Source organism: Lagenorhynchus albirostris, chromosome 11 (genome assembly GCF_949774975.1).
Source record: "Lagenorhynchus albirostris chromosome 11, mLagAlb1.1, whole genome shotgun sequence".
NCBI lineage: Eukaryota > Metazoa > Chordata > Mammalia > Artiodactyla > Delphinidae > Lagenorhynchus > Lagenorhynchus albirostris.
Window position 1 is genome coordinate 3,829,546 of NC_083105.1, and position 12,276 is coordinate 3,841,821.

A 12,276-nucleotide genomic window follows, 5' to 3' on the forward strand; every position below is an offset into this window, starting at 1 on the left:
GCAGCAGCGTCCCTGGAGCGGGGGCCCGTGCTACAGGCAGGGGCTGCTGGTTTTCTCCTCCCGTGACTGTTTACTTAGCACCCCCATGGGGGTCGGGCAGGACCCAGGGATTGCCCCTTCCCAGGGAATCGCCCCTTGAGTTAGCCGGTTATCTGTCGCCGGGAGGGCCTGAGCCTTTAACCCAGGGGCGGCGGCATCCCTGGCGTGAACTCTCAGGCTCCCAGGGAGGGGCCCTCACTTCCTGACCAGAAGATGTTCGGGCTGGTCTGCACCTCCCAGGCCCACCTGAGCCCAGGACGCCACCTGCCTTGCATTGGGGTGGAGGTGGGCTTGGGAGCCCGTCATCACTGGGGCAGGACAGAAGGGTGAGCGCCCAGCATTCCGGCCTCTGTCCCGAGAGAGGGTCTGGCAGAGCCGGCCTGCAGACTCTCAGGGACGGACAGGACACGGGCACCTGATGGGCACCTGGTGTAGCTGTTGCCCCCCAGCCCCTTCCAGAGACTTCAGGCAGGTCCCGGCCAAACCTCTGGCCCACCTCTGCCCACACACCCCTCCAGTGTCCTTCTCTGATGCCCTGTGGTTGGGACCATCGCCCCTGCACTGGGCCGAGAGCTTCCTTCTTGGTTCTCCCTGGGCTCGGGCCACAGGCCAGCCCTGTCCATCCTCCCAGTCCTTGGGGCCAGTGGCCCCTGCCTCCCGTGTTCCAGGGCTCCCACCCACCCTGGTCCTGAGTGCCTCAGGTGGGAGCACAGCCCTTGCCTGTGCAGTGAATTGAGGGCGCCCTTTGTATCGGGGGTGTTGGAAAAACGGCTCAGCGGGAAGACCTGGGGGGTCGCCCTGGAGCCTGCAGGACTGACTGCCAGCAGGGACACAGCTGCAGGGAAAAGACACGCCCGTGGGGGGGGGTGCGGGGGGGCACCTCCCGAGCTCCCCGAGACCCCCAGTGAGGCACCGGGCTGTGTGACTCAGCAGGAAGTGGAGGTAGGTTCTGTTTAAAGGTGATCGGGGACAGCCGTCCTGGTCGGGTTGAAAACGGCACGGGTCCGGGCAGGTCTCTGCGGGAGGGCTTGGGAGCCGCGTGTGATGGAGGTGCCTGTCCCCGCAGTTCTCGCCGTCGACGTCTTCGACAAACTGAACTTCACGGGAGCCTGGGTACCGCAGTTCAAGCACCTGCGGGACGAGGTCCCCAAAGACCTGGAGTCCTCGGTCTTCTTCTCGGAGGACTTCTTCAAACCACCCGAGAGGAAAGGTAAAGCTGCTAAGACGCGACGGCCGCCCTTGGGGGCGGCAGGTGGAGGAGGGCGGGCCTCCGTGGTGCCGCAGGGGGCGTGGGTCCGCTGTCGTCGCAGCGCCACCTGCGCGCGCACATCTGCCCTGCATCCAGCAGCCTGTTTGCTGGCGTCAGACGGAAAGGCAATGGTGGGGTGTTTCTTACAAAACTTTGGCTAATTTATAAGGTGATGAATGAGTGAACACCTAAATCGTGCGTGAGGTTGTCTTCCTTGTGCAGTGAAAAGCTGCCTCTCCGTGGATGTAAAATTTTTAGACTCCTCCCTGCCCCCCCCCCCCCCCCCCCCCGCCAAAACCAAACCAGAGCCGTCTGTGTGCAGTTCTCCAGTCCTGGGTTAGGACTCTAATACCACACGGCTTAAACATGTTGAATTTTCTTAAAGTATTTTTCACAGATCCACTCAAGCTACTGAAAATGTCTGCCCCAAGGTAGGAGCTTGAAGACATAAAATTCTGTAACGGACAGTTAAACATTTGAAGGGTTTTAGTAAATTCGTTTCGTCAGTTACACGGGTCTTATTCAGGCATCTTAAAAACTTCTAAAGAGGGTTTTACACGGAGGTGGGATCAAGCTTGACGACTGACCCCGTCTTACAAGTTGTATTTATTTGGGATCGATTTGGGTTTTCAACAGTCAGCGGTGTGTTTTGTTCATAGTTATCCTCAGAATAGCGATATACAGACATCACCCCTTTATCTGTGGTTTCTGAGTTTTCAGTTACCCAAGGTCAACCATGGTCCGGAAAATTCCAGAAATAAACAATTCATGTTTTAAATTGCATGCAGTTCTGAGCAGCTCCTTGCAAACTTACTCCATCCACCCTTTGTCCAGTGTATTGGTCACTTAGGGGATCAGATCGACTGTCCAAGTATCACAGGGCTCGTGTTCAAGTGACCCTATCTACCTAATATGACGACCTCAGAGCAAAAATACTGATGCTGGCAAGTCAGCTGTGCCAAAGGGAAGCCACGAAGTGCTTCCTTCAAGTGAAAGGACGAAAATTCTCGACTTAGTAAGGAATGAAAAATCATACGCTGGGGTTGCTCAGATCCACAGTAAGAAGGAATCTTCTATCTGTGAAATTGTGAGGAAGGAAAAAGAAATATATGCCGGTTTGCCGTTGTACCTACAACTACAAGTTACAGCCACAGTGCGTGATAAGTGCTTAGTTAAGATAGGAAAGGCATTAAGTTTGTACAATAAGGTATTTTGAAAGAAAGAGAAAGAGACCACATTCACATAACTTTTAATACAGTGTGTGGTTGTAATTGTTCTATTATTGGTTATTGTTGTTTTCTTAATGTGCCTAATTTACAAATTTAGCCTTATCATAGGTGTGATGTATAGGAAAAAATATACTATATAACAGTGTTGTAATAGTTGCAGTTTCAGGCATCTAGTGGGGGTCAGCCCTGGGGCTTGGCTCTGAGCCTCTGCCCACCTCTCACCCGCCCCCTCGGGCCTCACCAGGCTTACGTCCTCCTTCCTCAGACACTGACCTTCTCCCCTTGGCCCAGATCCCTTCTTTGCTCTGACTCCCTCCTAGGCAGGTTCTCCAGCCCTTGGCCCAGGAAGCATGTGTGCATGTTGCCTGTTCTACTGGGGTGAGGTACCCCCGGATGCTTTGCCCAAGGGGGGCCTCCGGTACCCACTTGCTGGCTGACCGGTTAGCTGGGGACACGATGGGCCAGTCGAGTCTTGGAGAAAACTGGGCTTTAAACCCATCGATGTGTCTGGGGCCAGGAGCAGACGCGGGGAAGGGGTGTGTGTGCTCTGGGGTCACGGTCATGACACGCGCCCGAGAGGCCACCCCGCTGCGGGGTGCTGTCTGGTGTCCCCGCCGCAGCCTCTCACTTGATGCCCCCGGGAGGTGACAGCCCTGCTGGAGGAGGGGGCCTGGAGCCCGGCCCAGGGCGACTGAACAGAGGCAGTGGAGCCAGGCGGTGGGAGGCTTAGGGAGCACCGAGTCAGCGTCCTTATGGGGCCCGGCTTTGTGGGACTTCACAGGAGCGGGGAGCGGGTAGACACACTTGCTGCTGAAGATGATAACATCGGCTCGTCAAGTCCAAGCCCTCGACAGGGAGGCGTCTGTCTCAAGTCAGGGTGGGGGCCTGGGAGGGTCACCCAGCCTGGGGGAGCATCGGGCCCTCCACTCAGGAAGCCCACAGCCTGCACTGCCCTCGCCCAGAGGAAGAGCCGGAACAGCCCAGTTAGGTGACTGGCCAGACAGAGCAGGAGAGGGGGTGGTGACTCCACGCACCTTCCCAAAAGCTCTCAGCCAGACCCTGGAAAAGAGCAACCCTAGCGGCAGTTGGAGCCTCCTGCCTCCCTGCTGACCCCAAAGCCAGAGTGTCGACCAGCCTGTGTCACTAACCAGCCTGAGTGAGGCTAGGCGGTGTTGCTAACCAGCCTGAATGTAGCTAATCAGGGTTGTTAACCAGGCTGAGTGTGGCTAACCAAGGTTGCTAACCAACCAGTATTGTTAACCAGCCTGAATGTAGCTAGCTGGTGCTGTTAACCAGGCTGAGTGTGGCTAACTGGTGCTGTTAACCAGACTGAGTGTGGCTAGCCGGTATTGTTAACCAGGTTGAGTGTGGCTAACCAGTATTGTTAACCAGGCTGAGTGTGGCTAACCAGTATTGTTAACCAGGCTGAGTGTGGCTAACTGGTGCTGTTAACCAGGCTGAGTGTGGCTAACCAGCATTGTTAATCAGCCTGAGTGTGGCTAGTTGGTGCTGTTAACCAGCCACTGACCAGCACGGCCCTGAGCAGGGTCAGAAGGGCCTGAAAGGTGTGTGGCGTCCCCATCACGGGGGCAGAGGGGAGACCCTCCCCCCACTGCACCTCTAGCCCCCCTGCTCTGCTCCTGTCCTCCCCTCCCCCAGACGTGTCGCCCCTCCCAGAACCCGACCCTCAGGGCTCCACTGCCCGCCCCTCTGGAGCCTGTGCTCTGCACAGTGCGTACTGGGCGGTGGATGTTTCCGGAGACAACTCCCGGACCAGGCACAGCCGGGGCACTTTGTGGACTGTGGAAACTGTGGGTGACTGTGGCTGCTTTCTACGAAGTCAGTCTCCCGGTTCCCCACATAAGTGGAATCTACGTCATTTGACCAGCTTCTCTCACCGGGCATCGTGTCCTCAGAGCTCACCCACGTTGCAGCCTGTGCCATGAACCTCCTTCCTCTCTAAGCCTAAACGACATCTCCTCATATGGGTGGGACCGCGTGTTGCTTATCCAGCATCCGTTGATGGACACTTGCGCTGCTTACACCTTCTGGCTGCTGTGAATCGCGCTTGCTGTGAGCGTGGGTGTGCAAGCATCTGTCGAGTCCCTGCTTTCAGCTTTTTGGGGTGCACACCCGGAAGTGGAGTTGCAGGGTCCTGTGGTGGTTCTGTGTCTGATCTTTTGAGAAACCTCCTGCTGTTTCCCGTGGAACATCTACTGATTTCAGGAAGCAGCGGCTCAAGCAGAAGGCGATTTGGTGGGAACACAGGCGTCCAGCCCCCTTCCTCACGCTGTGCTTACGTTGCAGAGGGCCCCACGGTGAGGCCTGCTGGCCACAGGGCCGCCCCCCAGACGGCACGCCCGCAGCCCAGCGCCGAGATGGAGGCCCCATTCAAGAGGCGGAAGAGACACCCCGAGGAGCCTGGCCAGTTCGCCATCGCCCTGGTCATCATCTACCGGACCCTGGGGCAGCTCCTGCCCGAGCGCTATGACCCAGACCGCCGCAGCCTCAGGTGAGCCTGGCTCCAGGAGCTCGGGGGGGGGGGCAGTTTCCAGAGGGTTCCGAGGCTTCCATAAGTCAGAATCTCAACCACCAGAACATCTGTACAAGCACACTACGCAGTGACCTCGGCCCACGGCCAGAGACCACTGCCCTGTGATCTCCCTGGGACAGAGGTTCGGGGTCTGCCTAGTGTTTCTGCCGGGAACACCCCTCCCCAGCACACACCCCAGGCTCAGCAGTGTAATTCCTGCTCGGGGCATCCGTCCCCGCACACCTGCCTGCCACCGGCTGTTGGCGGCCCCAGTACCTAGGGCAGCTCAGTAAATACCGGCGGAAGCAGCCGATGCCACCGCAGGGCTTCGAGGCCTGAGCAGAGGCGGAGCACAGAGGCTTCACTCTTCAACCTCAGAATCACTTCCAGCTCCTGCCTGGCTCTGTAGTCTCCATGTGCATCCTTCCCAGTGGCTGGATGAGAGGCCTCTCTGAGCCGTCACCACGGCACCAGCTTCCTTCCACTGGGCATTCCCAGCGTTCCAGGGATTTGCTGTTCTCCACAGTGGGGCCTTGACGTCTTCACGTACATACCTTATCTTCATTTTAAATTTCCAGAGTCTGCCTTTGTCCCAGAGGTGACCCTGTGCTTGCCCGTTGGTGATTAAACCTTTACCAAGGCCTCACCACCCCTCCCTTAGCCACGCCTTCCCAAGGGCTGAGGCCGCGGCTCCGGCTCCGAGCTCGTGCGCCTGATTCTGTCCCTCCTGGAGAGACCTCCGCGCTGTGTCCCCATCAGGGCTGCACACAGGTTTGTGCCTGTGCCCTGGCTTCTCCCCTGCAGGCTGCCTAACCGGCCCGTCATCAACACACCCGTGGTGAGCGCGGTGGTGTACAGCGAGGGGGCCCCGCTGCCCAGCCCCCTGGAGAGGCCCGTCCTGGTGGAGTACACCCTCCTGGAGACCGAGGAGCGCACCAAGCCGGTCTGCGTGTTCTGGAATCACTCCATCAGGTACGGGTGATGCCCCTCCCTGCCCTGGAACGCCGCATTTCCTTGGGGGGCTTTGCTGAGGCCAGGTGTGCCCGCGCACAGGTCCCCAACGCTCCGTTGGCAGAGCGCCTTGGGAGCTTTTCTGTGGCCCATTGCTTCCCTTCCAGCCCCTCCTGGGGGTGTCCGAGTCCCCCATAGGCCCACAGTTACACACATGTGCACAGGCATGTACACACATGCACACCTGGAAACACAAACATACACGTGTGCACACGCCCCCAGCTATGACCATGCACACGTGTGTACACGAATGCACACAGACACATCTGGAAGCACAGGCGTGCACGATGTTCACACATAGGGTCACACACACGTGCACACACATGCACAGGCACACATGGAGATCCCTCGAGAAGGCCAGCGTGGAGACGGGGCCCCTCGCCTGCGGGACTCCGGCCAACAAGCACCCCATCCACCACCAGAAAAGGCCGGGCTTCTGGACACACACGGGGGCGGGACTCAGGCCGGGCCCAGGGTCCTCCCACCGACAGCGGAAAATCCCTGATGTGTGTAGGGGAGTCCCTGTACCAGGGGAAGGTCCCCGACCTCAGCCGTCCCGCCCTGGAGACCCACGTGGCAGGTGCTGGGGCTGGTTTGACCCCTCAGAGGCCCCGCTCACATCAGCAGCGTCCGTCTGCCTCCCATCCCCGCCCCTGGCGCTTGCAGCCAGGACGGAGTTTTGTGCTCACTCCATGCAGCCCAAACGTTCCCCCAGACTGCAGTCCCACTAGGTGGGTCGGGTCTCTGCCGCGGGGGCTCTGCTGGGCGCCCGCGCTGGGAAGCAGGTTTGGATCAGCAGGCACCACGCGCCACTCTCTCCCTCCTTCTGTAGTTTCCAAATTCCAGTTAATGAGCGACCCGCCTAGCGCCTGGAGGGCAATAGACGCTCGGCTTACGAAAGAGAATGCAAGGCCCACTTTCACGACGAGGCCGGGTTGAGGTCTGTTTGGCACGCGTTGGGCTCGGCTGTCTCGCATGGTCGATTGATTGAACCCCAGCAATTAGGCAGCCAGGGCTCTAATTATCCTCTGCTTTGCGCTGCATCTGCCATCCCAGACCTTAAAGTTCTGGGCAAACGTGTGTTAGCCTCCACGTCCCATTTTACAGATGAGTACACTGGGGGCCAGAGAAGCTACTTGGCTCTCCCAGGGTCAGGGAGGGCAGGGCTGTGTCTGAGGCCGAGACACACCTGTAGCAGCCTGTCCCTTGGGGCTTCCCATCAGTAACACGGGGTCGTGATGGGGCCCTGCTTCCAGGCAGTTGCCGTAAAACGTTGTGCAAATATGAAGATGAAAGTATAAAACGGGTGTGAGATGTTTCTTCTTAAATCATCGAGCCTCAAAAGGAGACCAGAGCACACAGTGGCTATTTTAACAGCTGACTAATGTCTCCGGCAAAGGGGCCTGCGACATCCCACTGCAGTTTTACTGCTGAACGACGCGTGAACGTGAACGGCAGAGGGTGCTCATCAGAGGCCCCCACCGGCCTGGAAAGGGAAGGGAGAGGGTTCACACGGTCCCAGGGGCCGCCGGGGCTGTGGTCCTCACGGCGATGACAGTGGCACTTGGCTGGGGCACAGCGAAGATGTTGCTTGGGCTCCAGTGGGGGCAGGAGGGCCCCAGAGACCCATTCACCCTGCTTTTCTCTGCAGCATCGGTGGGACCGGAGGGTGGTCGGCCAAGGGCTGTGAGCTGCTGTCCCGAAACCGGACCCACGTCACCTGCCAGTGCAGCCACGCGACTAGCTCGGCCGTGCTCATGGACGTCTCCCGGCGTGAGGTGGGCACCGCCCCCAGGGCAACCCCTGCCCAGCTGGCAAGTGTGTCCTGGCCCCCAAGCCCGCTCTTCTGTGAGCTGCGTCTTTCCTGCTAAGGGCTTTGAACAAACTGAAGCCACAATTAAAAACTGTGCTCCAGGAGGACTGGGCAGAATCTGTTAGGGTTTCCGCAACAGAACCCCCTTAGAAGAGTTTTCAAAGAGCCCAGGTTGTACATTAGAAACGGTTCTGGCAGTCCAGAACCTCAGCGAGGAAACCCCTGGAATGTACACCTCACTTCAAAACAGGGTTCTCAGCAGTCTGTTAGGTGATGCTGTTTCTGCTGCGCTTTGAATTTTAAGGAAGAAGAGAGACGGCTGGCGGGAACAAAGGCAGTGTCTCTCTTAAGTGCTGCACACACTGGCCCCAAAGGACAAAGGAGGCTCGGTCAGGAGCCCTGAGCGGCAGCAGGACAGCTCGTGTTTAGCCTCCAGTGTTTTCGGTGGCCTCTGTGGGCCTCCAGGGAGGCAGGGGGGCCCAAGCAGGGCAGGGTCAGCCTGGCAGGGTTGTGTCCTGATGTCAGGAGCCACACCGAGGCCTGGGAGACCTCACCCTGTTTTCAGGCTGGGATGTGTCCCGGGCGGCCACACCATCATCTCTCCCAGGACTTCCCGGTATGCAGTGGCCCAAGTTTCTGTCACATTCTTGGGAGGGTGAGTCAGCCACTAGTTGCTGCTGATGGGTGTTAGGGTGACAAGAGCAGAGAGTGTGCTGGGAGCCCAAGACAGAAAGCTCCCATGGGCAGGGGCTCCAGGTCCCAGCCTGAAGGGGGTTAATTATTAGTGCTCTTTGTCAGTGGAGGGGCGGATTTGGGGGTCCTCTCATGGCCAGGAAGCTGGGCAGCACCAGGAGGGGACTCGCGGGCAAAGGAAGCAGAAGTTCAGGTAGAAGAAATTAAACCAGAGCAGGAATCAGGGCTCCCACGCCCCAGGGGCCTCAAAACCAGAGGCCAGTAAATAGCGCCCCAGCCTCGGGGAGTAAGTGCGGCTGCAGCCCCCAGCCTCTCTGAGATCCCTGAGCACTCAGTCCCCCCACCCATCCCACTCAGGCCTGGCTCCCCGAGTTCCCCGGGCAGCCCCGGCTCACAGCTCTGTGCACGTTCAGAACGGTGCTTTCTGGAAGTTACCGGAGAACCGGAGCTGCCTGCTCCCCAAATGCCGAACCTCCGTCGGGTGCCAGGTCCCGGGCGAGTGTCCTATTTTGCAAAAAAAAGCACAGGAGACAACTGTGGTTTCCTGCAGCTGTGGCATCTCTGCCTTTTGTGTGAGCTGAGGCTCTGTTTGAAGGTCTCTCAGCTCAGAATTTGGGTGGACAGGCCCCACACCTGCCGGACAGCAGGAGTTAGGCGTGAGGTTTTTTGTTTTTCAGGGTTTTTTTCTTGTGGCAAAGTACACGTAACAGAAAAGTCACCGTCTCAGCCGTGTTTCAGTGTGCAGGTCAGGGGCATCGTGTGCGTCCACGGTGTTTGCAGCCGTCACCGCCGACCTCCCCAGAACTTTGTCGCCCGAAACCGTTCATTTGGTTTTTGCTCGCGGTGTTTGCTCCCCCCTGAGAGCCACGTTGCAGTCACGCTGGTTCCTGCCCGCAGTGATAATACGTGAATGTGTCTTGATTGTGCAAAAGCTCCATCCGAGCCGTGGCCCTTACGTGTTCTCCCGCCTCTAACCAACCCGCCCGCAGCACGGAGAGGTCCTGCCCCTGAAGATCGTCACCTACGCCGCCGTGTCCTTGTCGCTGGCCGCCCTGCTGGCGGCCTTCGTGCTCCTGGCACTGGTGCAGACGCTCCGCTCCAACCTGCACGGCATCCACAAGAACCTCATCGGGGCGCTCTTCTTCTCCCAGCTTGTCTTCGTCATCGGGATCGCCCAGACAGAAAACCCGGTGAGGCCCCGGCCCCTCCCCTCCCGCCACGGCCGCCCGTGGGGCCCCGTGGGCGCGCACGCTGTCCGACCTTCCACCGAGGCCGGAGGAGTCGTCCGGGCGGAGTGTCTGTTGCTGGTTCCGTCCGGCGGGTGCAGCTGGGAGTCGGGTGGGAAGTTGGGAACCCGGGCCAGGCCTGTGGGCTCACTGCTTTGTGCCTGGTGGGAATCTCCCTCCAAGGGCATCCTGGGGAGCCGGGGGCTCCGTACGCCTCAACTCTTACTTTCCTGACCCAGGCGCTAGTGATTTCATCAGAAATTACATTTGTGAAACCCAAGAGTCCTGGGAGCTGTCACTCGAGCCTGGAGCTGCCCCTGTCGCGCAGCGTCTCCCAGGCCTGCCCTTGCTGGGGAGTCATGGCCACGTCTTCTGTGAAAGCCCAGGTGTTTCCCCAGAGGGGGAGAGAGAAGTCTAGGACAGGCCCAGAACTCAGGGACGTGTTGGTGGCGGCGGGTCGGCAGGGTTGACGCGAGAAGGGAGCTCGAGACTCGTGGAGGAGAGGACGGGGTTACATACGGAGTGTCTTGCTCAAGCCATCCCAGGGCACGTGGGCTCCTGGGGTATCACGTGGGCTCGTGGGGTGTTATATAGGCTTCTGGAAGTTATCGTTAGGTGATTAGATTATATAGCTGATACGATGACCTCACAGAAAAAATCCTAACCAATCTACAGACGCATTACAAGAAATAATGAAAGAGTTTAGCGAGGTGCGTGGCTATCAGAGGAGATCGATGTATATCGTCAGTTGCGTTCCTGCCCACCAGCCACCATGTGTTTAAAATGTAACTTACGAAGGAGTGGCTGGAAACGACTGCAGCAGAGCCCCCAGCAGAGGCTGAGGTAGTTTGGCTTTGAAGGAGGAGAGGATGAGGCGCTGGTTGGAGCCAGAGCGGGGGTGGGGTGGGGTTAGGGTTAAGCGGGAGGCGTCTGTAGGATGGGAGAGACCTGAGCCCGAGTGATTCCAGGGGGAGGAGGGAGAAGGGGTGGCTGGTGGCTGGGGCGAGGTCCCCGGGGGGGTGGGACAGGGATCGGCCCTGGAGGGGGAGACGGCGGCACGGCCAAGATCACTGGGGAGAGAAAAGCAAGAGGAAGGAGGGAGGTTTGTGGCTTGGTCCCCGGCTGGTTGCAAGTGGTTTTTCATTTTTACAAAAGGGGTTTTCAGACTACAAGGGTCACAGCACGTCGATGGGGGTGAGGGCAGCATAGGCTCTGTGCCCAAGGCTTTACATGCACCCTCTGGCTCGTTGAAACATCCCTGGGGCCCCGGGAGGTGGCAGCATCCCTGCTCACAGGTGAGGAACCCGGGGCCAGCAAGATTGAGTGACCAGGCCCAGGGCAGACAGTTCACTGTGTGCGTGTGAGTTCATTGTTCATCGCTAGATGGTGACCCTGATGGCCCTGGGGAGACGTGAGGCCAGCTGACCACGTCACATGTGCATATGTAGTGACTCCAGGAAGCTCCCAGGTTACTACTCTCACCTAGTGCTGCTCTCTCCGCGGTGAGGGTTGTGCCCTTCCTTTCTCAGTGGACTGTTCCAGCTGCCGCATGCTGTTAACAGAGCTGACATTTCTTCATTCCTCACGCAGTGAGGACCATTGATCGTCACTGTGTTAAATGTACCAAAGACCCAGACCCTAGAAGCACTCTCATCTCTGCCCACAGAGATACTCCAGACACAGACTCGGATGGTGGTACAGGGGCGTCGGGTGCCAGAATGGCCCCCTGGTGGCTGGTGGGGGAGCTGTGCCTGGCCAGAGAAGGGCTGAGCAGGACCGTCCATTCACCGTCCAGCGGGAGGGGCCAGGATCGGAAGGGGACAGGTCGGGGGTCTGGTCATCCAGAGCTTGACGGGCTGGCCGAGCAGCGCCATCTGTGTGTGGCAGGCAGCGTTGTTCCATGGGGAGCCGTGACCGGGTCTGCATTTTAGGAAGAGGACCCTGGTGACAGGGAAGATGGGTCAGAAGGGCAGAGATCGGAGGTCAGAGAGGCAGCCAGGATGGCGTCTTCCTAGGTCTGGTGGGTGGAGCGAGGCCAGGACAGCGGCAGGAGGAGAAGGACAGAAGTCGGGACCAGGTGGGCACGGAGGGAGGGGAAGGAGGGGGGCGTGAAGCTACGAGTCTCCAGGAGGGGGGCCGCCAGGAGAGGTGGAAGCAGACAAGAGTGGCAGGTCTGGGTGAGGCTGGACACACCCATCCCCTGCGGGCTGAGGCGAGTGCAGAGCTGAGCTGGGGAGGCCGCCCGCACGTGAAGAGGACACGTGTCTGTGGGAATGGACAGCCGGAGAGGGACACGTGGAGTAGAGACCCGGATGGCATTTCTGGCTCGCCGGCCAGGGCCCCTTGCAGCCTGGAGCTCTCCCTCCTCGGTTAGTGCAGGCAGGGGGCCCCTCCGGAGGCTGGCGCTAGGGAGAGAGGCAGGGCATCCAGGCAGACAACCTTGAGAGGTTTGCGTGATGACCTTGGCGGCTCAGCAGCGTGGA

The 12,276-nt window shown here is 59.1% G+C and overlaps 1 protein-coding gene across 4 annotated transcripts in view; it reads left to right on the forward strand.

Moving 5' to 3' along the window:
* Positions 1-12,276, forward strand: part of CELSR1 (cadherin EGF LAG seven-pass G-type receptor 1) — a 147,607-nt gene that overhangs the window by 121,772 nt on the left and 13,559 nt on the right. For 3 of the 4 annotated variants that reach the window (XM_060165216.1, XM_060165218.1, XM_060165219.1), the window contains exons 20-24: positions 1,106-1,249; positions 4,825-5,029; positions 5,810-6,022; positions 7,713-7,839; positions 9,557-9,757. In XM_060165216.1, coding sequence (XP_060021199.1) covers positions 1,106-1,249; positions 4,825-5,029; positions 5,810-6,022; positions 7,713-7,839; positions 9,557-9,757 — 890 coding nt within the window. The remainder of the gene's footprint in view (positions 1-1,105; positions 1,250-4,824; positions 5,030-5,809; positions 6,023-7,712; positions 7,840-9,556; positions 9,758-12,276) is intronic. The other variant, XM_060165217.1, reaches the window with a different exon arrangement.